This window comes from Schistocerca cancellata, chromosome 8, assembly GCF_023864275.1.
Source record: "Schistocerca cancellata isolate TAMUIC-IGC-003103 chromosome 8, iqSchCanc2.1, whole genome shotgun sequence".
Lineage (NCBI taxonomy): Eukaryota > Metazoa > Arthropoda > Insecta > Orthoptera > Acrididae > Schistocerca > Schistocerca cancellata.
In genome coordinates this window covers 292,952,903-292,976,280 of record NC_064633.1, presented here as the reverse complement: position 1 = coordinate 292,976,280, position 23,378 = coordinate 292,952,903, and the positions used below count along the sequence as shown (strand labels likewise).

Sequence of the window (23,378 nt, the reverse complement as noted above, 5' to 3'; positions counted from 1 at the left end):
GCTTAGCTTGTAGATCGCATGACTGGTTTCACAGTCATGTTTCACTTGTTTTATAATTACAGTCTGTCAGACAGTGATGATGGGTGAACTAGACTGACTAGACACTGCTAGCTGTATAATACCACCATTCATCCCCCCCCCCCCCCCTGCCTCCTCCTATATAGAGAATGGTTATTTTGCCTCATTCCATTTTTTGTTTTCCTCCCAGAATTTGTTGTGTCATGTTAATGTACGCAGATAGAAATGGTGCTGAAGGGAACACAGAAGTTTTATTTATTATAAAGTCACATGTGCCTTTGCAATCAGCTTCAAAGGTAAAAATAAAATGATTGACATAACATATTGATAAAAATTAATTTTAAAAAAGAAGTTTTTGTAATAACAGTAACAAAATAAAAATCCATTAATGATTTCATATTTTGTTAAGCAATTGACTTCTCCAGACAAGAGCAAAATTTACAAACTTTTTAATTCAACAGTGTGGCTTCACAACATGTCGAGCTGCCTACCTGCAAGTTCATATTCACACAGTTCATCTTGGCAACTACAATAGTCATGTGTGCCCCGTCTGTGATGCTCATGTTAAACAACGAAATGCATTTCTGGAACACATGCGTTCTCACACTGGTGATCGTCCTTTCAGGTGAGTAACACACAGTTAATTAGACAGTATAATTTTGAAAATAGTTACAGGATGGGGTATTTTTATTTCACTGTTAGTTTACTATCTATGTAGAGGGAATCAAAAAGAACTGTATACATTTGAAGAAGCAGAAATTATCATATTACCTTTGATCTTTTTTTTCATAAAGATTTTATGTTTATTATATGAAGTGCATAAAAAATTTAAAATATGATGAAGTTGGCTTTAAGTTGTGACATAGCCAGGAGAATTTTTCCCATGTTACATTTTTCCTTCTCCCATAAATAACCAAGGTTATTTTTTCCCCCAGTACATGAATCTATTGGCTTATAACACTTTCATGAAAATCTCAAGACTTTATTTAGACTGAGTTTCACTTGAAAATATTTTTCAGGTTATCATTTTGATTGTTCTGTTTACATTGATGTTATTAGCTTACATGAGGGCAGGTATAATTTGAAAATATAATTATCTGATGTCAGTACAACAGTTCACAACATGCAAAACTCTATGAGCTGTCAGTACTACATTTGAGAAAGATGACTCACACCAACAGAAAGTCAAGCAATCCCATTTTCCTGTAACGTACTTTGAATTGTTTGAAGTTGATTAACATACCTCCAGACTATTACCATTTTTCATCGCGGATTTTGCCATAACTATTGCTAGATTCAAAACTTTGAGTACCTACTTCTATTACTTTAATGTCTGTGTACAAAATGACATATAGCACTCATTAATTAACTCACAAATTAATAATTTCATGTAAATTACCTTAATTTACAATATGATGCCCATAGATGTAAATAAGAGGATGTACATTATGGATAAAGAATTTTTTTAAATTTCTATCTAGCAACATTTTCTATAATCCAATAGTACATTAGTTGTGATAGTTTAACCAAAACAGTAAACTCCAGCGTCGGTGATTTTCAAAGCATAATGTAGTTTGATTTTCAGAGTGTAATGTAGTTTGCAAAATAACAGTTTATACATACTCATACTGTCCATCACCCAAAATTGGCAGTTTGCAGTTTGAAAGCTCAAAAGTAAGACCTGTGTTGAGTGCGCTCACATTGTTGACTGACACCGTTACTATGCACATTCTGTACACAGAAATACATGCACCAATATCTGCAAAACTCAATAACACTACATAATGTTTAATAACTTTAAAGTGGATTCTGTATACCACACAAATGAACATTTTAATTAAACTCTGTTGTAATTAACAAGAACATGTGTGATATCATTGTCATTGGAGTGAGCTATTGTTGGACATGATGATTCTCATTATGGACTGTCTTAACTGAAATATCACAGCATATTTTTCTTTGACAGATTACTACAGGCTAGTGGTATATGGCTTTTTTCACCTAAATATTAACTGCGCTTTGTGCCCAAAATATGATAATGAACTTTGCCATTTCATAATAGAGAAGCTGGTCATCATCACTAACAATTGAATTTCACAAGAATAAATGAGTGTGTTAGTGCCATTCAAATTGTAGTGCTATGTACTTTCATGAGCAAACACCATCCTCACTCATTTAGACTTTCAACATCTAGGCGACTAGTAGTGTGTGCTACAGAACAGAGACTACAGAAATAAGCTCGTTAATGCTACCAAGTAAAGACTGATTTGAATGTTTTGTTGATATGTTTGATTAGTGATATGTTATTTTTAATGGATATTTGATGGTGTTAGACAATGATGTGTCACAACTACCACAAAATTCACTGATACGGTGTTAAAAAAAAATGTTGAGTGACTAGGGCCTCCCGTCGGGTAGACCGCTCGCCAGGTGCAAGTCTTTCAATTTGACACCACTTCGGCGACTTGTACATTGAACTGATACAGTTTTGTATTAGTACAAACAATGATGAAGAATTGGAACTTGAAGAATTATGCAATGTCTGAATCACTGATTGTAATACTGTGATACTAATAATAATAGTCTCACTTCTTCACTTGTGTGGCAACTCTAAATTCATTTTAATGCCTTTGGTTGGATTGGATGAAAAGTGTTGGATGGTTGACTACCACTTATTTGAACCAGAAGAGTTATTCACCATCTGCATTACACAATCTTTTAATCTATGAGTAAACATGGCAGTCTCAGTTTCTAATTGGGTGGTTTCACTGTTAAATATCTGTTTACATATTTAGATAAACTGAATTGAAGCGGATGAATTGTCACTTGGATAACAGATAGTGGTATTCAAGCAACAGAATGTCTGAATAACCTCTACCAAACAATTACGTGTTGTAGGAGTGCATTGCTGTCACGGTGAAAGTAAAAAACAATTATTGCGAAGCCTAATAGTGGAAGCTCCAGGTAGGATTATCCTAATATTGCTGTTATTACAAAATCTGTCGAGGTTCCCTATATGTAACTTTTATTATAAAATTATGTGACGAATAATAAAATCAGTATTTGTTGTTGCCATTGTAAATTACGCACAAGACCCCTGTAATATGATCAACATTTCCCTTTAACTGTTGAGAATGGGACCTGTGTTGACATTACTGGTTTTTATTTAGAATTGTGTAACCTGAGTGTTGTAGAGTCTTCCTAAAGCTCACGGCTTGTCAGTGAAGGAGAAGTATTTATCACAGCTCTCGAGCTTGCTGCATTTGACAACAGTGCTTTGAAGAGCAGGATTGGAATACAGTATGTGAATCACCTTCCCTCTTCTCTTCTCTTCTCCTTGAGTTTTGTTTATTGTTATAGTCAACACAGCTTGTATTGAGAATTGAAGTCATTTAAAATAAATGGGTAATTGGTTGTGATCATTGGTATACAGTCTGTGACAGACATCTCCTGCTGCTGGATCTGTGAGGATAATAGCTTCAAGGGCTGTATTTCACCTAGTTTTGTACATTCTGCAAACAGGTGGGATTGCAGTGTTTTGGGTGATGTAGAATTTTTGTTCAAAATTATACGGGGGAAGATCTGAGAATAATGCACAATAATTTTATTACTAAAAAGTTTAATAGGTAACAAAAAAATTCACAAATAAACATACATCCTTTATCTACTTCTCTACATAGTCACCACATTCTCAGCACATTTCTTCCATCATGGTACCAGTATGGCCTATTCATAGAAGTTTCTCTGTTTGGAGTATTGCCATCTGCAGACTGCTGATTTCACTTCCACGTCTGCCGCAGAGAGTTGACTGATCAGGAATTTCTGCATGGGACAAAACAGATAAAAGTCCGGTGGTGCAAGATGCAGACTTTAGGGTGGATGCTGGAGCAGCTCCCACCCAAACTGGCGATTTTCTCATGAACAAGAGCCATTGTGGTTGTCTGCAAGTTTTTTAGGCACGTAGCGAGCACAAACTTTATGAAATTCCAATGTGTCATAAAAATTTTTACATTGGACCATAGGAAGTGTTGAATTGCTGTGATAAGTTGTCCATGCCAGCTGTTCAAAATTGCTGCCTCAGTGGCTCCAACATTCTGCGGAGTTGTAGCTGTTCCCACTGGAGCATGGCGAGTCACTAAGGTTCACAGGGTGCTCTTGGAAGAATGTACACCGTCTAGAGACATTACTACAGCCACCCTATACATGCCAAGCATGTCCCTGTGAATTTAACTTGGCTATGCCATTTGGGCCACAAATATCAAATGACACTTTGCTGCTCTTAGTAAGTTGATGACAATAATATGCACATCATGTTTGTTGTGTAGTTCAGGCTTGTTTCACTAGAGCTGCTCATGAAAACAAAATCATCAGATGCAAAGTTTTGCAAGAAAACAAAGTGTTCAAATGGAATCACAGTACAATAAGCACGTTTTTAAAGCTTATTTCTTGCTTCTGCACTAGAAGGATAATTAATGTGGCATTTTTTGTGAGTAATTTTTGTTCCTATTTAAACACATTTTTCTCCAACATTCTGATTCTTTTTTCTATTTCAGATTTTTAATTTTTAGTGTCAATCCTCTGTTAGTGCTACAAAAACAAAAATACTCATTTTGAGTAACTCATTGGATATCCTGGATTTTTATCATAAGAAGGATGTAACTTCAGATTTTTTGGATGAAAAAGTGTCATTCACATTCATATTGATAATATAAAGATCAATACTAACATCAATAATATCAACATTAATATTAGTATATAATACTGACATTAATAATATCAACATTAATATTAATGTTAATGATTACAATAAAGTTAAAGATAGGCACAATGACAATTTGTGTAAAATTTTTTAGCTTTAACATGAAGTCCTTTTTCAAAAGAAGGAAACACACACGTTCACACAAGTACAGCTCACACACAGGCATTGAGTTCTAACTGTAGTCAGGTCCCAGTGCCTGGAGACAGGGGCCATGTGTGTGCAAGTCAAGTGTTTGGCTTGTGTGAATGTGTGTGTGTTTTCTACTTTGGAAAAGGGACTTTGTCCAAAAGCTCAAATATTTTAGCAGTGTTTTTCACTGTGCCTGTCAACAGCTCAACACCTCTTCAACATGGTAACAATCCATCTTTTCCATACTGTTATTGTTTTATATGCATTATATAAATGATTTACTCTGCATATATTAATGAAGGATACTAACCTTTAGGTATTAAAGTTATCTACCAGAGAAATGAAAAATGAATACATCAATCAAGAATAGTGAGTAGAGCGAGGGAGGGAGGCATCTTGCTGTAAAGCATGCACTGCACCTGGGTACTTGTTGTTGTCAAGGCAAACAGTTCATCTGCATTCATTCATACGCTCAGGCAGTTTAAGTAGGTTCATTCATATGTACAATGCTGTGCGGTGAACATACGTTAGCTGATAAAAAACATACTTGGTATCACATGTTGCTCTGCCTTTAGAACCTGCACAGGACATGCAGACAGATGACACAGGTATATCTGTAAGTGCAATGTGGTATACGTCCAGTGAGGGTACTTGTGGCAAGAACGAGATCAATATTGCAGACTAGCATCCATTGCAGGCCAAATGTAAGGGCAGCCATTTACCATCTCTGCTTCAGTTGCTGTATCCAGCTCTCCTCTACAAGTGGACTCTGCAGCACTGACTGTTAACGTGTTTTGTGCTATGGATCCTGAACTCGTGGTTTCCACCACCTTTTGCCTATATGGAACTTTACTACAAAATGTGTGTAACCTGGCTAAGTGGTGTTTGGACTTTATTCTTCTACCGTCAAACAATCTCTGAATAATTTCTGTTGTGGCCCAGATACATCTTTCACTAAGAACTGTTTTTGCTTGGTTCACGGAATAAGTGACAATTTAAGTGGTTGGTCCAGAAGTTAAAAGTTCAATAAATATTGTGGTCTGATGTGAGGGTTACAACATTGTCTTTGTTGTAGGATTTAATAGCGGTTGGGCTGAGATAAGCAGTAACAAGTTGGTGCAGGGGACAGGTTTTACTATCTTAATTTGACAAGGATGTTGTGTGTTACTATTCTTCCATAGTCCTTGTTATACAGGAAACGATATGAATAATAAATAGTTTAAGGACTTTGATGTTAAGCTTATGTCTGTTGCTACTTACCAGCATACTATCAACTTCAAAGAAAATTTTCAGTTATGGCCTCATAACCATGAGCTAGTCAAACTGTACAATGACAGACCACACCAAACAGTAACACTTGGTAGATTAACATATTTGTCCATGTGAACATGAACACTTTCAGGAGCCCAGCACACACAGTTGTGGCAATTTACAATACCGTTCAGTATGAGTTTCGCCTCGTCAGGTCAAATAATCATCCCTGCAAATTGGTCATCCTTGTGAAGCATGCCTTCAAACCACTCATAGTAAGCCAGCCTTCAATCCAGGTCGTCATTGTTCATAGCATGCAGCAATTTTGGCTTTCATGGGCACCCTCCTTCACAGATTTTTGACATGACACAGTAAAATGTTGGAATGCAGCAGTGCTGGGAGCTGGACTTGTTGATATTTTTTGTTGGCCAGATCTTTCATTATGCACATCCTGAATAGTACTGTCGGCTTTAAATTTATCATATATATGATAAAATGTTGTACGTGTTGGTGGCTGAGTTCCGTATACATTACTCCATTGGCATTGTACCTCCACCATGTTTTTGTACTTCCAGTACCACTTAAATATGGCCTTCTGTTGCTCAAATGACAATATTACTTCATTCATTGCTGCACTGTCATCTGCTGGAAAACATATGCCAAGATCTATTGAGAAAACAATGGACTATGCTACCATGCAAAATTGCAATGATATGTCATTTTGTTCCAAAGATATTAACTGCCAGAGAGTGTCTACCTTTTTCTGGACCCCTCTGTATTGTTAATCAGTTTTACAACTACTATTTGATTTACAGGTTATTACTTATTTTCAGTTACAACTGACTATTGTGACATTTTAAAGTATGTTGGCAAGAAGTATATGCAAGTTGCAGAAGTTTTGTATTTATGTCAATATTTGTGGCTGAGGTCCAGTAATGACAATTGTGAAAATCTAAAGCAAACAAGAAGTGGAGCTGTATTCACTTTCAGTTATGTACAATGATATGCTGTCTAGTGGTAGGATTTTTTACTTCTGTCCTGGGTTTCATCCTAGCTAGTGCTTAGATTTTGAGCAAAAGCCATCAGCTTGTCATGGTTGAAGACTTACTAAAAAGAGGGTGGAATAGTAGACAGGTTCTGTGCACCCTCTTGTACTTGAAGGGGGGGGGGGGGGCTGCCACCAGAATCAGCAAAGATCAGTCACAGGAAGATGCAGGATGTATTGGAAACCACTGCATTAAAGACACATAATGTATATCCATAGGAAATGTGACCTACAATTGAAAAAATGTCATGAGGATCTCTCCATTTGCAAAAAAATCACAGACAAGTCCCCCCTCTCCTCTTTTCAGATCCCTGGGAGAGAACTGTAAAGGGTAAGGTGACAATGATAAAAAAAAAAAAAAAAATTGGAAATCGATGAAAGGGTAACATTCAGTGAATTGTTGTGTAGAGTGGCAAATGTCTGAATGTAGTAGGGAAGCTACAATATCTGAAAGGACAATGAAAAGGCTGAAATGTAAATGTTGTAGGGGTCAGTGACATAAAATAGAAAGGAGATGGGAACGTCTCATCAGATGAATGTAGGTTAAAATCAGCAGTGTCTGTAAGGGTCATAATGGGAGTAGGATTTGTTATTCATAAGAAGATAGGACAAAAAATGGGTGGCTACAAACAGTTCAGCCATAGGATTATTTTCATCAAAATTTTAACCAAATCTTTGCCAACTACAGTTAAAATTGACACGCGATTTCACAACCAGAAGGTGATGAGATAGGGAGAGAGGTTGGAAATTCTGTACCTAAATATGATTTAATTGTAAGGACAGGTATAGAAGATGGAATTGCATGATAATAAATCAAAGAAAATAATCAATTTTTGAAAATATAAACTAATTGGATAGATAAAAAAATTGACTTACAAGTGGCTGCAGGAAAACACACACAGAAAGATATTAAAGTTTGCAAGCTTTCAAAGCCAGTGGCTTCTTCTGGCAGAAGGATTGAGGGGAAGGAAGATGGGTGAAGGAAAAGGGCTGATGAGATCTGTGAAAAGGGGTAGAGTTTGGAAAAGCTTTCCAGAACCCCAGGTCCGGGGAGACTTACCAGGAAGGTTGAGGGGAAAGACTGATTGTTGGAGACTGCACCAGTCAAGATTTGAAAATGTGAGAGCTTAAAGGTGGAAGATAGGGTACTATGCAAAGACACTATGCCAAAACATTGTGCATGAGTTCATAAGAGCAGAAAGCTAAGTGCATTGCATACCAATAGAGATTGGAGGGAGGTGGTAAAAATAGACAGGTCAGAAAATAGAAAATATAGAAAACTAAAAGAGAGTGAAGGAAGGAGTAATTACTGTGAAGAAATGTTGAGACCAAAGAAATTAACATAAATTAAGGCTAGACGGGTGTTGAGAAGCAAACCTGTTGTAGTGCCAGTTCCCACCTGTATAGGTCTGAGAAACGTGTCTGGGGGAAGAATCCTAATGGCACATGTGGTGAAACAGGCACCGAGGTCACAGTTGTCATATTGTAGAGCATGCTATGTATGCATATTGTATGTTGCCTAAGCCAGTGCATCTTAACTGATAACTTGGTGGTAGTCATGCCAATGCAAAAGGCCAAACAGTATTTTCATAGCAACTGGTACATGACATATGTCATTTCACAGATGCTTCTCCCTTTGCTAGTACATGTTTTGTTGGTTACAGGGTTGGTATAAATGGTGGTAGGAGGGTGCATAGAGCAAGCCTTAGAGCAGGGACAGTCACATGGGTAGGAGCTCCAGGGTAGGGAAATGTGTGCAGAAGGAACATTGATTCAGACAAGGGTATTTCACAGATTGTGAGGGTGATATAAAGGTATTCTACATGTGACAGGCAATATTTCAGGCAGAATGGACTTCATCAGAGCATGATTTTAGAAAGTAATAGCCTTGTCGAAGAAGCTGATTAGTACATTGAAGACCAGGCTAATACTGAGTGATGAGTGGTATACTCCTAAGTTGCTTTTTGGATTGACCAGCTGTACCAGGATTGGACGTGATGGCCCAGGAAACCTGCTTTTGAACTAGGCTGCTGGGGTAATTACATTCGGTGGAAACTGAGGTGAGAATGGTGGTGTAGTGCTGTAAAGAGTCTGCATCTGAACAAATACATTTCCCTTGAATGCTAAGGCTGTATGGAAGGGAATGTTGGACATGGAAAGGATGATAGCTGTCAGAATGTAAGTTATGTTGTTCGTTAGTAGGTTTAATATTAACGGAAGTGTGTAGGTGACCTTCAGTGAGGATGACATAAACATCAAGGAAAGTGACATGGGATTTGGAACAGGACCGTGTGAAATTTAATTGGGAAATTTATTTAGAGATTCCAAGAATTTTGAAAGGGCAGCCTCACCATGAGTCCATATGGAAAAGATATCAGTAATGTATCTAAACCAAACCAGAGGCTGAAGGCTTATGGATCCCAGTAAAGCTCCATACAAACAACCTATGAAAAGGTTGGCATAGGAAGGAGCCATCCTGATTCCTCTCCTTGTGCCCCTGATCTGTTTGTATGTATGCCCCTCAAAGATAAAGTAGTTGTTGGTAAGTATAAAGTTGATTAAGGAGAGCGGAAAGGGTATCATAGGTATGGAATCAGGTGGGTGCTGACTGAGGAAATGTCCAGCAGCAGACTGACCATGTACATGGGCAATGTTTGGTGTAGAGGGGGGTGGCATCAATGGTGATGAGCAAGGTGTATGGTGAAAGTGGGACACACACAGATTTCAGATGATCTAGGAAATAGTTGGTGTCTTTAACATAGGAAGGAAGACTTTGTACTAGATCAGGGGCACAGCCCAGGGAACCAGGATGGCTCCTTCCTGTGCCAGATTTTTTTGGATCACTTGTAGAGGGCTTTCTTCGGATGCACAAGCCTTCAGCCCCTGGTTTGGTTTTGGTGCATTTGTGCTCTTTGCCATATGAAGTCATGGTGAGGCTGACCTTTCAAAATTCTAGGAATCTCGAAACACATGTTCCCATATAAATTTCACATTTTGTGTGTCATTTCCTAATCTAATTCCCGCAGCATCACCTGGTTTAATTCGACTACATTCCATTATCCTCATTTTGTTTTTGTCGATGTTCATCTTATATCCTCCTTTCTAGATATTGTCCATACTGTTCAGCTGCTCTTCCAGGTCCTTTGCTGTCTCCGACAGAATGACAATGTCATCGGCGAACCTTAAAATTTTTATTTCTTCTGCATGGATTTTAATTCCTACTCCGAATTTTTCTTTTGTTTCCTTTACTGCTTGCTCAATATACAGATTAAATAACATCGGGCAGAGGCTACAACCCTGTCTCACTCCCTTCCCAACCACTGCTTCCCTTTCATGCCCCTCGACTCTTGTAACTGCCATCTGGTTTCTGTACAAATAGTAAATAGCGTTTCGCTCCCTGTATTTTACCCCTGCCACCGTCGGAATTTGAAAGAGAGTATTCCAATCAACATTGTCAAAAGCTTTCTCTATGTCTACAAATGCTAGAAATGTAGGTTTGCCTTTCCTTAATCTATTTTCTAAAGTCGTAGGGTCAGTATTGCGTCACGTGTTCCAACATTTCTACAGAGTCCAAACTGATCTTCCCCTAGGTCAACTTCTACCAGTTTTTCCATTCATCTGTAAAGAATTTGTGTTAGTATTTTGCAGCCATGGCTTACTAAATGGATAGTTCGGAAATTTTCACATCTCTCAATACCTGCTTTCTTGAAATCTGAGGTATTTCACCTGTCTCATACATCTTGCTCACCAGATGGTAGAGTTTTGTCAGGGCTGGCTCTCCCAAGGCAATCAGTAGTTCTAATGGAATGTTGTCTACTCCCAGGGACTTGTTTTGGCTTAGGTCTTTCAGTGCTCTGTCAAACTCTTCACACAGTATCGTATCTCCCATTTCATCTTCATCTACATTCTCTTCCATTTCCATAATATTGTTCTCAAGTACATCACCCTTGTACAGACCCTCTATATACCCCTCCCACCTTTCTGCTTTCCATTCTTTGCTTAGAACTGGGTCTCCATCTGAGCTCTTGATATTCATACAAATGGTTCTCTTTTCTCCAGAAGTCTCTTTAATTTTCCTGTAGGCAGTATCTATCTTACCCCTAGTGATATGCTCCTCTACATCCTTACATTTGTCCTCTAGCCATCCCTGCGTAGCCATTTTGCACTTCCTGTCGTGCTCATTTTTGAGACGTTTGTATTCCTTTTTGCCTGCTTCATTTACTGCATTTTTATGTGTTCCCCTTTCTTCAATTAAATTCAATATCTCTTCTGTTACCAAAGGATTTCTATTAGCCCTCGTCTTTTTACCTACTTGATCCTCTGCTACCTTCACTATTTCATCTCCCAAAGCCACCCATTCTTCTTCTACTGTATTTCTTTCCCCCATTCTTGTCAATTGTTCCCTAAAGCCCTCCCTGAACCTCTCTACAACTTCTGGTCCTTTCAGTTTATCCAGATCCCATCTCCTCAGATTCCCACCTTTTTACAGTTTCTTCAGTTTTAATCTACAGAGTCCACATCTGCCCCTGGAAATGTCTTACAATTTACAATCTGTTTCCTGAATTTCTGTCTTACCATTATATAATCTATCTGAGACCTTCCAGTATTTCCAGGCTTCTTCCATGTATACAGCCTTCTTTTATGATTCTTGAATCAAGTGTTAGCTATGATTAAGTTATGCTCTGTGCAAAATCCTACCAGGCGGCTTTCTCTTTTATTTCTTACTCCCATTCCATATTCACCTACTACATTTCCTTCTCTTCCTTTTCCTACTATCGAGTTCCAGTCACCCATGACTATTAAATTTTCATCTTTCTTCACTACCTGAATAATTTCTTTTATTTCATCATACATTTCATCAATTTCTTCATCATCTGCAGAGCTAGTTGGCATATAAACTTGTACTATTGTAGTAGGTGTGGGCTTCGTGTCTATCTTGGCCACAATAATGCATTCACTATGCTGTTTGTAGTAGCTTACCCGCACTCCTATTTTTTTATTCATTATTAAACCTACTCCTGCATTACCCCTAATTGATTTTGGATTTATAACCATGTATTCACCTGACCAAAAGTCTTGTTCCTCCTGCCACCGAACTTCACTAATTCCTACTATATCTAACTTTAACCTATCCATTTCCCTTTTTAAATTTTCTAACCTACCTGCCCGATTAAGGGATCTGACATTCCACACTCCGATCCGCAGAATGCCAGTTTTCTTTCTCCTGATAACGACGTCCTCTTGAGTAGTCCCCGCCCGGAGATCCGAATGGGGGACTATTTTCCTCCGGAATATTTTACCCAAGAGGACGCCGTCATCATTTAACCATACAGTAAAGCTGCATGCCCTCGGGAAAAATTACGGCTGTAGTTTCCCCTTGCTTTCAGCCGTTTGCAGTACCAGTACAGCAAGGCCGTTTTGGTTGGTGTTACAAGGCCAGATCAGTCAATTATCCAGACTGTTGCCCCTGTAACTACTGAAAAGGCTGCTGCCCCTCTTCAGGAACCACATGTTTGTCTGGCCTCTCAACAGATACCCCTCCCTTGTAGTTGCACCTATGGTACGGCCATCTGTATCTCTGAGGCATGCAAGCCTCCCCACCAATGGCAAGGTCCATGGTTCATGGGAGGTGGGGGGGGGGGGGGGGAAGTAAAATAGTGATCCTTTATTTAATTTTGAGTTCCAAAACGTTTAAAAATTATCAAGAAACGTCTAAAACTATTCTAATACATTTTGTTTTGTGAATAGGTTTAACATCTTGCATTCATTAATTTACTTTTAATACTTGGTGAAATCCTTTTCTTAAGCACAGACCTGAGCTAAGTCATTTTTTTCATTATTAATAATTCTCTAAAGAACATCTCACTAAAAATGTAATGTGGTGGTGTTATGGATGTCATTTGTATCTCTGTTAAGGTATATTGTGCTGCAATGTTTATTGAAAACAGTTTTTGTAAATTTGTTTTGACCATTGAGTCTTATTAAGCATGGAAATGTGCTGTAAGTTTGAACTTCATACAGTATTGATACTGAGAGGATATAGGTGGCAGAAAATTTTAAAAATAGTTTTTTGTACCCTCACAGTATCAGAGTAAATGGTTTATAATTTGAACTGTTTCAGGTGTGACAAATGTAGTGCATCATTTGCCTGTTCAGCACGACTTACAGTCCATCAGAAGTCTGTTCATGGCCCTCGAACATATCAGTGCAGCACATGCAGTAAAGCTTTTCAGACCAAACATCACTTAGAACGCCATCAAGTCATCCATACAAAGAAGCGCCCATTCAAGTGTCCATATTGTTCTTATTCTTGTAATGCACAAGGTAATATGATCAAACATGTCAGGACTGTTCATGGCCGATTGGATTTCTCCTATCGCAGGTAAGTAATATTTGACATTGTGCCGAACATTTCTGTTGAATTGAAAAAAGTGCTACTTATTTACTAGCTGAATATTTTATGAAAAATTTGTATCATACCATTTCCCAGAACATACATTAGGACTTCTGTACTTAAAAGTAACTTTTTCCATGTTGTAATAGATGTTATACTTTAATGACCTGCTTGGATAGCTGTGCATATTAAAGTGCCACTTCAGGAACGGGGAGGTGTGCTGCCTCCGTATCATATCTACGTGACAGATTAACAGCAAAGGTTGGTGTGCTGGCCAATCTAAATGTGGTTCTTCGGCAGTTTCCCATATACCACTAGGTATATAACAGGCTGGTACTCAACTCTAACTTCAGTTACATGATTTGCAAACATTTAGAAAGCTCTCACTTTCACATGAATAACAGTACACGCAGACAATTGGAGTACACATCTTCTGTCCTGGGAAGTAATAGGGTGGCAACACGGAGGGCATCCAGCCACCCATCAAAATTCACCATGCCAAATCCGTTCATAACGAAGCCAACCTTGCATCAATGCGGGACAAATGCACAAAAAAGGAAGAAGAGGAGGTGCTACATTTTCATACATGCGTTGTTACAATGTATGTGGTGCATCTGCTACTGTCAGTTTCTTATTGAGATGTCTGCTTCATATACTTCCCAGTACTCCAAACTCAAGTTTATTTGCTCACATTGAGAGCTGTCAAAGACTATTAAAAAAAAATCCTTTTCTGTTGTTAGAAAACAGCCCTATAATATGTTCCTAGATTAAAATGTTATGGATCTTGATTGTGCATCTTACTTCGTGTCATTCTCTGTGTAATGACTTGTTTAAACCATAACTCACTCACATTGTCTGTTCATAAAAATTATTGTCATCCACAGTGTGTTACATGCTGTGTGTGGAGAGAAGCCATCTCATTTTTTGCAGAAACACTCAAATTTCTGACTTTGAGATACTGAACTTTTTGTTATTGTCATCAAACAAACAGGTCTTGTGCAATCAAAGCATTGGCATAATTTATTTGTAAAAGTTGAGGAGCAGCTCACAAAAGAACTTGTGTTCTACAGTTGTTTCTTCATTGCCTGACAACAGCTGGTGATAAGGAACGCTAGTTATATAGCTAGAATTTGACATCAGTTTAGGTCTCTCTTGCTTCTACTATCCTTTGTTATAGAATTTTTTGAGGAAATACTCAAAAAATCATTAATAATAACATGTTAAGTTGCATATTTTTCAATTATCTTTTGGGTTAAAGTTATCATTTTAATTGATTCAACCATGAGTTCTTGAAAAAACATTGCATTAGCTATATGAAACACTTTTTTGCCATGTTTGGCAGAACATTATTGCATTAGTAAGAATACCAACACTGTAAGGAGAAGGATAGATTGCTACTCCCCATAAAGATGGCAGTTTGAGTTGTACATAGGCGCAGCAAAAAGATTGTTACACATTTAGCTTTTGACCAAAGCCTTCTTATGAAAAGGAAACACACACATTCATTCACACAAGCAAGAACACCTCATGCACACACAACAGCCATCTCTGACAGCTCAAACCATAATGCAGCTGTTAAGTTGAATGAAAGCAGCAATCTGGATGAAGCAGGGAAGAGTAAGAGACAGCTGGATACTGGTGGAGGGAGAGAAGAGTGCTACATGGCAGGGCTTGTAAGGCCTAGATAGAGGCATGACAAGACTACCAGGCACAACGTCTTGAGCCTGAGAGGCAGGGAAGTAACAGGCTTTTGAAAAAAAATTGATTGTGTTGAAGGAAACTAAAATAAAATATTAACTTACCAATATGAAATAAACAGAGGATATTTAATAGAACTAAGGAGGCAGCAGCTTTTTTAAAAGCAGCCACTTTCTTTGTAATACACTTGATGAAATTTTAGCTGATATAAGTGTGACTAACATTGAGCAGTACACTGAGAGTTGGTTGTTAATACTGTACACAGATTTAGTCTCTATGATTTGCTTGTGTTATTTTAATGTATGCTGTGACTTGTTCCACATCCCTGAAGTTTCTGTTCCTAGATTGTATCAGCGGATATGAATGAATTAATGATATTTTCAGTATTATGAAAAGGATAGATTGTTACTCATAATAAATATGACACATTGAGTTGCAGAGAGAGACAATAAAAATAGTGTAACGTACTTAGCTTTCGGCCAAAGCCCTCGTCCCATACTTGGCATGATTAGGTTACACCATGATGTCTATTTCATGGAAAGTAGATTCAAATTTTGCATTAGACTGTGTCCTGAGTCATACTTTTAACTCAACATTTGATGATAATTTAGGCGATGGATTACCAAAAACATTCTCAACTTAAGCCATGTTTGCTTAGATCAGGTACAGCCTAACTGCTCAGCCACTGGCAATTGCTCAGCCACTGGCATCGGTGTAAAGACTGGAACTATAATGAATGATGAATGTATGTCCAGAACAAGACAAGATAAGCACAGGAGTTGCCTCTGTCCAGTATCATGTTTTCATTTCTCAATATTCACCTTCCTCAGCACAAAACAGAATCTCCCTCTGAGCACTACCACTTTATGTTCATTTTTTGTATTTTGTTCTCCATTCGCTATTTATGAAACAAATTAATTTACTAAACTGTGTACTTTTTAATTCTTTAATTTACATCTTTGCACATGTGCTTTATTTATAGGTACAAGAGACAGCAGCTGCAGCAGAAAGGCGTACTGCCAGCTGTTCCAGATCCTGAATGGGTTGGGAGGGGTGAGGAAGTGAGCCAGCAGTATCTTGAGAAGTTGTCTGAGAAACTAGGAAGAAAAATAACAGTGAAGGAGTTGCGCGAGAAAGAGTCACATCGTGAGAGAACTCAAAGCACAATGAGTAAATATCGGAAGCTTAATACTGCATCAAAGGCAAACAAGAATGCTCGTGCTGAATGCTTTGTGCTGCCTGAGACAGCAGATCACTCATATGTCAGTACAGTCAGGGAGACCATCATTGAAAAGGTAGAACAACATAAACATAATCTATATCCTATTAATGTATTAGCTTTGCCATACAAGATATTCATTGAAATACATTTTGGTACAATGTTTCTTGAGCTTTCAGAAGTCTACTTTAAACCACCTGCTTCAGTTGGAAGTTCAGTAATATGTTTTTTATTTCGTCTTTCTTGTTGTCATTCAGTTGTTTGTTAGCTCTCAATCTGGATCTATTATGATCTAACTTCTTCATGTTTTGCTTGATTAGAGACTTCTGCATTATGCCTGGCCTGTTGTAAAAATACCAATCACTATCTTCCTTGGCCTAACTCTCTGTGTACCTTCTAGAACATTTACAATAAAAGGCTTTTGTTCTGTCATGTGACCAATCCACTTGTATCTTCTTCACACTCTTGTTCTCATAAATGACATTCCTTTGCCAGTTCTCTGAAGAACTGCCTGGTTGGTGGTTTTCTCTTTCCACTTCATCTTTAACAGGTATCTCCAGCACAATAATTAAAAAGCTTCAAGAGATTTTGTTTCATTTTTGCATGTTGTCCATGTTTCACAGCCATGAAGTACTACACTCCAAATGCAGCTCTGACCACCTTTTTCCTCACATCAATGTTGTTTGATCAAAACATTTTTCTTTTATTCGTGAATATTGTTTTTACTTCTCTAATTCTTTGTTCCATCTTTGTTTCTCTTACTTCCTAAACATTTTTATGACCCTGACTTGTTTTACTTCCTGTAATTTCAAAATTACTTCTTCTGGTGCCTTGGTGCACACAAAAAAGTATTTCTGAGTTTTTTGAGTTAATTTCCATTTTGTATCATCTCTTAGTACTGTATCCACAACTTCCAAGATCCTTTGAAGATTTCTTTCATCTTGAGCTGCTACAGCTATGTCATCCACAAATCTTAGCATCTGTGTTCATTCTTTATTTATTCTGTTATCCATACAGTATTCTTTGCAGTCATTCCTTACTTCTATATGTAGGTGTTAAATAGGAATGGTGACAAGATTGCAACCTTGTCTAACACCATTAAGAAATCAAACTTTTTTCTATTTATTATCTTTACTATCACTGTTTGTCTGTAAATTTCTTTAATTATTCTCCTGTATATATAGTCTAGTTTAATGATTTCTTTTTTAAGCCTCAAGCTTTCTCCAGTTATACTGCAAAGGCTTAGGGTAGCTTCTGCCATGCTCTTACCTGCTAGAAAGCCAAATTGATCTTCAACTATATTGGCTTCAGTCTTGTTCTAAATGTGTGTTTGTATTATTCTTGTTAATATGTTTGAAGTGCAGGACCCTTTTCCAGGCCAATCAGAATCTGTTTGACAATTGATTTGTAATAATGCTTAAACATGCATATGAACTCTGATCCAGTTGTTGGAACATACTGATGGAATTGGCAGGTGGAAAAAGGACTGTAACATTTTGTGTGTTGGTACATCCAAGTGGGCAGAGCAATTGTCAATGAAAGGAATGAGTTTTTTCTTCCTTTGTTCTTAATTTTCTTAGGATCTTCCATCAGCCATCCCATTTATGTTTCTCTTGTCATCAAAGCCTTCACATTATTATTATTATAGTTGGTGGGTAGACTGTTTGCACCTGTGAACAATTAAATTAAATTAGTATACTATACATTTAGCTTTGATTTTCCCTAACTCTTCTTAAAGAAGCTGAAAATTAATCCATTCAGAAAATTAGAAAATTTAATACGAGAGTGGCATAAATCGCTCTAGACCAGCATGACCCTGTTGGGGCTGTGCTACCACAGTTGGCCCAAATACTTTTTCCGCATGAGTATATGACCCACAATATACTGCAATAATTCTATTGGTAATTTTTTTTTTTTTGGTCTTGCTAAGTGTAGTGTCTTGCATGTATTATAGTTTCATGTTTTATTTTGCCTCTTTCAAGGATGAGCGTAGCAAAATTATTGTGAAGATATTATCATGCTGCATGATTGAATTGATAAGCTTCTCTCAAATAAGGGCACTATAAATGTTGATATCTGGTGATTTAAAAACAAATCATCAAATTCACATAAAATATCCATGGAGTCAAGGACTGCGTTGCCAAGAGATTCAGAGACATTCATTATCTGCTGTGTCATGACTTACAGTGATCCATGATGTTCCAAACTATTTTTTCCACTTTCAGCTATGCTTCTCCTCCAATTAGCTACTGATAACTAAATGTCCTACTTCTGGCAGTGTGATATATCATAATCATTGTAACTCAGATCACATTAAATATTTTTCCACATAAATCAATAGTCAAAATTTCAGCAAAACCAGAGATTATTTGATAACAGTATTTAGCCATTGTATTTTCCGCACGGGGTTAGCTGAGCGGTCTAAGGCGCTGCAGTCATGGACTGTGCGGCTGGTCCTGGCAGAGGTTAGAGTCCTCCCTCGGGCTTGGGTGTGTGTGTGTTTGTCCTTAGGATAATTTAGGTTAAGTAGTGTGTAAGCTTAGGGACTGATGACCTTAGCAGTTAAGTCCCATAAGATTTCACACACATTTAGCCATCGTATTTAGGCTTCAATTTTAATTCTGATCTATTTATTTGAAAATCATATTTCTTCCATTAAATAATTATCATTCATTTGTAATAAAAGGGTCTTCAGTAATAATGCAACACAAGACCACTGAATAATATTTAACACCTCATAACATTTTATTGTATGTTAGCAATATACATGCTGTTGCCACATAATAAGATGGTATATTAATTAACACATACTATAAGTGCAATCAAACATGAGTAAAGATGTATGGAACGTAACGCTTACAACACTTTTGCAAAAAATATGTGTTTTCATTTTTATAATAATTAACAACCATCTTAACATGACTAGAAGCATCTTGTTGTGCTGCATGGCTGTTGGCTTGGCTGCAAGTTGGTCCAGCATCTCAATGTCAGCAAACAGTACCAGGAGTCCCAACAAGGCTCCTTGTGGTACATGAAATGGACAAAAAACACACACATTTTATTGCATTTGTTAAATATACTTAATGTAATGAAATTGTTAATCACTTATTGAAGCAAAAATATGTAACCTTCTGTACAGTGTATTGTGATGGTGGCACAATTCTTAGTGAAAGTGTTTCAGAGTTTCAGAATTATAAATACAGTTACATACATTAAGCTTAGCATTGAAGATAATATAACGGGAGGTCCTGCAAATCTCCCACTGTAAAAACAAAAACAATGAAACTGAAAAACTATCAAACTGATTATGTTACAGCAAAATAAGTGAAAAGAGATTGAATGTTTTAACAGAAGACTAAGTATATAGTAGCATAGTACATGAATCCTTTTGCCACTGAGCTTATCAGTCAGGAGTGTTTCAGTGAACAGTGTACTGTTAATTGGATTCAGTACAACATGTACATTTTGAGTGCACAGATTTTGTGATTGAGCAATAAGTGCTCTTGGATGTTTTTCAAGAGTTGTGGATCATGCCAGGTTGTGTCTGTGCTTTTTGGACGATAAGGTATGTTGTGCTAGCATCAGTAATACTATATTGTACCTTGACAACATAGGTAATGGTTTGCCATCAGGCACATGTAGTCAGAGATGGAAAATTGTTGCTGTTTTCCCAGTCTCATATTAAATGGGATACCAATATACTACATTAAACTGATGTGAAAATAGGTGTAGCAAACTTACCTATTGAAGACTAGGTCAAAATGAAATGGTAGGAGTAAAGAAGACCACTCATCAAATAGTTGAAGTGTTTAGTCATCAACAGGCACTGTTGTGGACAGGAGGAAGGGACAGCAAGTGGATGGACGGCAGGTGGACAGGCAGCAGGTGCATAGGCTAGGCATGCAACACACCAGAGCCGATGTATTAGTGCAGTGCACTTTCCTGATTCAGTTTCATTGATGATATCCTAATGATCTGGATTCAGGGCCAAGACACCCTATCTTCATTCCTCTTCAACCTCAACACCTTCTCTCCCATCCACTTCACCTGCTACTCCTGATCACAACATGCCACTTACCTGGATGTCGACTTCCACCTCTTGGATGGCTTCATTGACACCTCAGTCCATATTAAGCCCACTAACCACCACTACCACTACATGCGTTTTGACAGCTGTAATCCCTTCCACACACACACACACACACAAAATCATGGATATATAGTGTATATGCAGTGATGAGAAATCCCTTTCCCAGTGTCCTGAAGGTTTCACAGAGGCCTTCACAGGGAGGTGCTATACATCAAACCTAGTCCACAAACTGATCTCCCATGCCATGTCCTCACACAGCCTTAATCCTCCTCCTGGCCCCAGGTATCAGCTGCAAAAGAGTGCCCCCTCATCACTCAGTTCCATCCCAGACAGGAGTAACTGAACCATACCCTTTGCTAGGGCTAATCATTTATCATCATGCCAAGAAATAAGGGACATGATCCCACCTATCTTAAAGTGGTATCCATTGCTCATCCCATGTACACAATACTGTGTTCTCTCCCTAAGCCAGTTACAGTCTGACCTGCTTGCCCCAGGGTCATATCCCTTTGGAAGACCCAGGTGTGAGACATGCCTGTTCACCCACCCAACTCACCCTACTCCAAACCTGTCAGAAGCTTATCCCATGCCATCAGAGGTAGGGACATCTATGAAAGCAGCCATGTCATATAGCAGTTCTGCTGCAATTTCTGTACAAAATTTTATTTGGGCATGACCAACAACCACCTGTCCACTAGAATGAATGGGCACTGCACAGCTGTGGCCAAGAACAGAGTTCATCACCCAGTGGTGGAACACACTGCTGAGCACAATATGCTCAAGTTCAGTGTGTGCTTCACAACCCTTGCTATCTGCATCTTCTCCCAGCACAACCTTTTCTGGACTGTGTGGGTGGGAGTTTTCCTTGCTACACAGCATTTGCAATCGTAATCCTCCTGGACTCTGTCTCTTCTGACCAACTGTTCCTGCATCCTCTACCTAACAGTTTCCTCTTCCTCTGCCTTGTCACCCCCTCCTAAGACACATCTCCACATCATCTCCATTGTACACTGCAGAAAGTCATTGGTCTGGTGCCCCTGTACATGCTGCCTCTCCACTAATCTCTCCTTCCTCCTCTCCCCAACCCTTCCTTCTGCTATCCACCTCTCTCTCTCTCTCTCTCTCTCTCTCTCTCTCTCTCTCTCTCTCTCTCTCTCTACTCATCCCACTCCACCCAACATGATCTCTTATCCCAGGCCATCTGCGTGTGTGCAGTCCCTGTATCGTGTGTCCAGCCAGCACAGTTTCTGATAACGAAAAGAGGCAGTTTGTCCTTTCCAGTCATGTTTGCACAGAGAAGAATAGTGAGGTACCTCTCACTTTGTTTATATCTGTGCTGCACTGCTTCTTTGATCATAAATGTTTTATCCTGAAGGAACTTGAAAAACAAACCAGTCATGTCCACATTGGAAGTTTCATCTGGATGATAGCTGTCTAAAAGGACTTTCCCCCTCCACTTCCTTACAAACATAGTCAATAGTTTTGTTTCTCTTAATACGTTTATGTCCCTCAGAGCACCGAGATATTATCTTATTTTTGTCTTTTATGGTCTTATAAAATATGGACTAAGGTGTGCCAAACACACACAGAATCTCACTTTATGACTTCTCATCCTTGAACACATTCAAAATTTTTAAGTTTATCACTTAGCAGAAGTACTGTCATTTTTCTCTTTGACATAATGAGAATGCAACACATTTTCCTCAAAGATAGACACTGTTTGTTCCATTTGTCTTTGTCCTCTAAAAATTCTTGCCATGCAGAGGAACGGTAACCTCACATGTCTGTCCCCTGACATATCAAAACCACATAACACGTAACCTTACCCATGACATACAAAAACAAACATTTGGTTTACCTTTTCAAAAATTGAAAGTGTTTCAACAATAGAAACAATCTTGCTGTGTAATATTTAAAATTCCAGATAAAATAAGTGTTTAGATATATTTTTCCTCACATTCACCCCAAATCAGGTGACTTCCACTTATAGAGGTTACTGTCTTATTGCTTACAAAGTTTTCTCTCTTATTCAGATTCGACTATAGTCCTAAAATCCAAGACTGTGTATCTGTGTTATCATTTGTATCCTAGAAGTACTATTTACAAATTTCCGTCAGAAATGTACTTGACCTGTAACTGACTTAGGCGCACACGTTATCAACCTACACTAATGCTAAAGCAATGGGAACAGTACAAAATAATTGGTAAATGTAATTTTCGTGTACATCATATTTTGGATTAGATTGGATTGGAGGTGCAGTGAGAAACAGCAGCAGGAGCAACAGAAGAAGAAGAAGAAGAAGAAGAAGAAGAAACTTTCAGTTACATGAGATACGATATATAAAGAACTGCATCTGGGCACCTCTGCAGGTGGCAGATACGGGAATGCCTACCAGATATGTATGGTGTGCACCAACTATTCCTGCTGTAAAAACTTAGTGATTGACCCTTGTTAGCGCCTGACCACTGCACATGATGGAAACTCGTCACAATGAAGCAAACCTCCCAGAAACACACTGCTGCTTATATTTATTATTTAAGGATCAGCTAACCATAGGGAAGTTTTGGACTGAGGGATCTCAAGATGTAAGACAGGTAGAGAATACAACTTTTATTTAATCTAATCAAGTGAACAATTGACAATCAGTAATACAGAGCAATGTTCTGAAAATTGTAGCAAACTAAAGTGACTCTAAACTCAGTTGGCCTCATGTTTAATTGGGATACTGCAGGAAACAAAATCAAAACGACTTCCACATCTGGGGAGGTTGCAAA

General features: G+C 38.1%; 1 protein-coding gene across 5 annotated transcripts in view; it reads left to right on the top strand.

Moving 5' to 3' along the window:
* The window catches only part of LOC126095234 (zinc finger protein 761-like), a 171,309-nt gene that overhangs the window by 137,370 nt on the left and 10,561 nt on the right, over positions 1–23,378 (top strand). For all 5 annotated transcript variants that reach the window (XM_049909979.1, XM_049909980.1, XM_049909982.1 and 2 more), the window contains 3 exons: positions 480–643; positions 13,324–13,584; positions 16,277–16,589. In XM_049909979.1, coding sequence (XP_049765936.1) covers positions 480–643; positions 13,324–13,584; positions 16,277–16,589 — 738 coding nt within the window. The remainder of the gene's footprint in view (positions 1–479; positions 644–13,323; positions 13,585–16,276; positions 16,590–23,378) is intronic.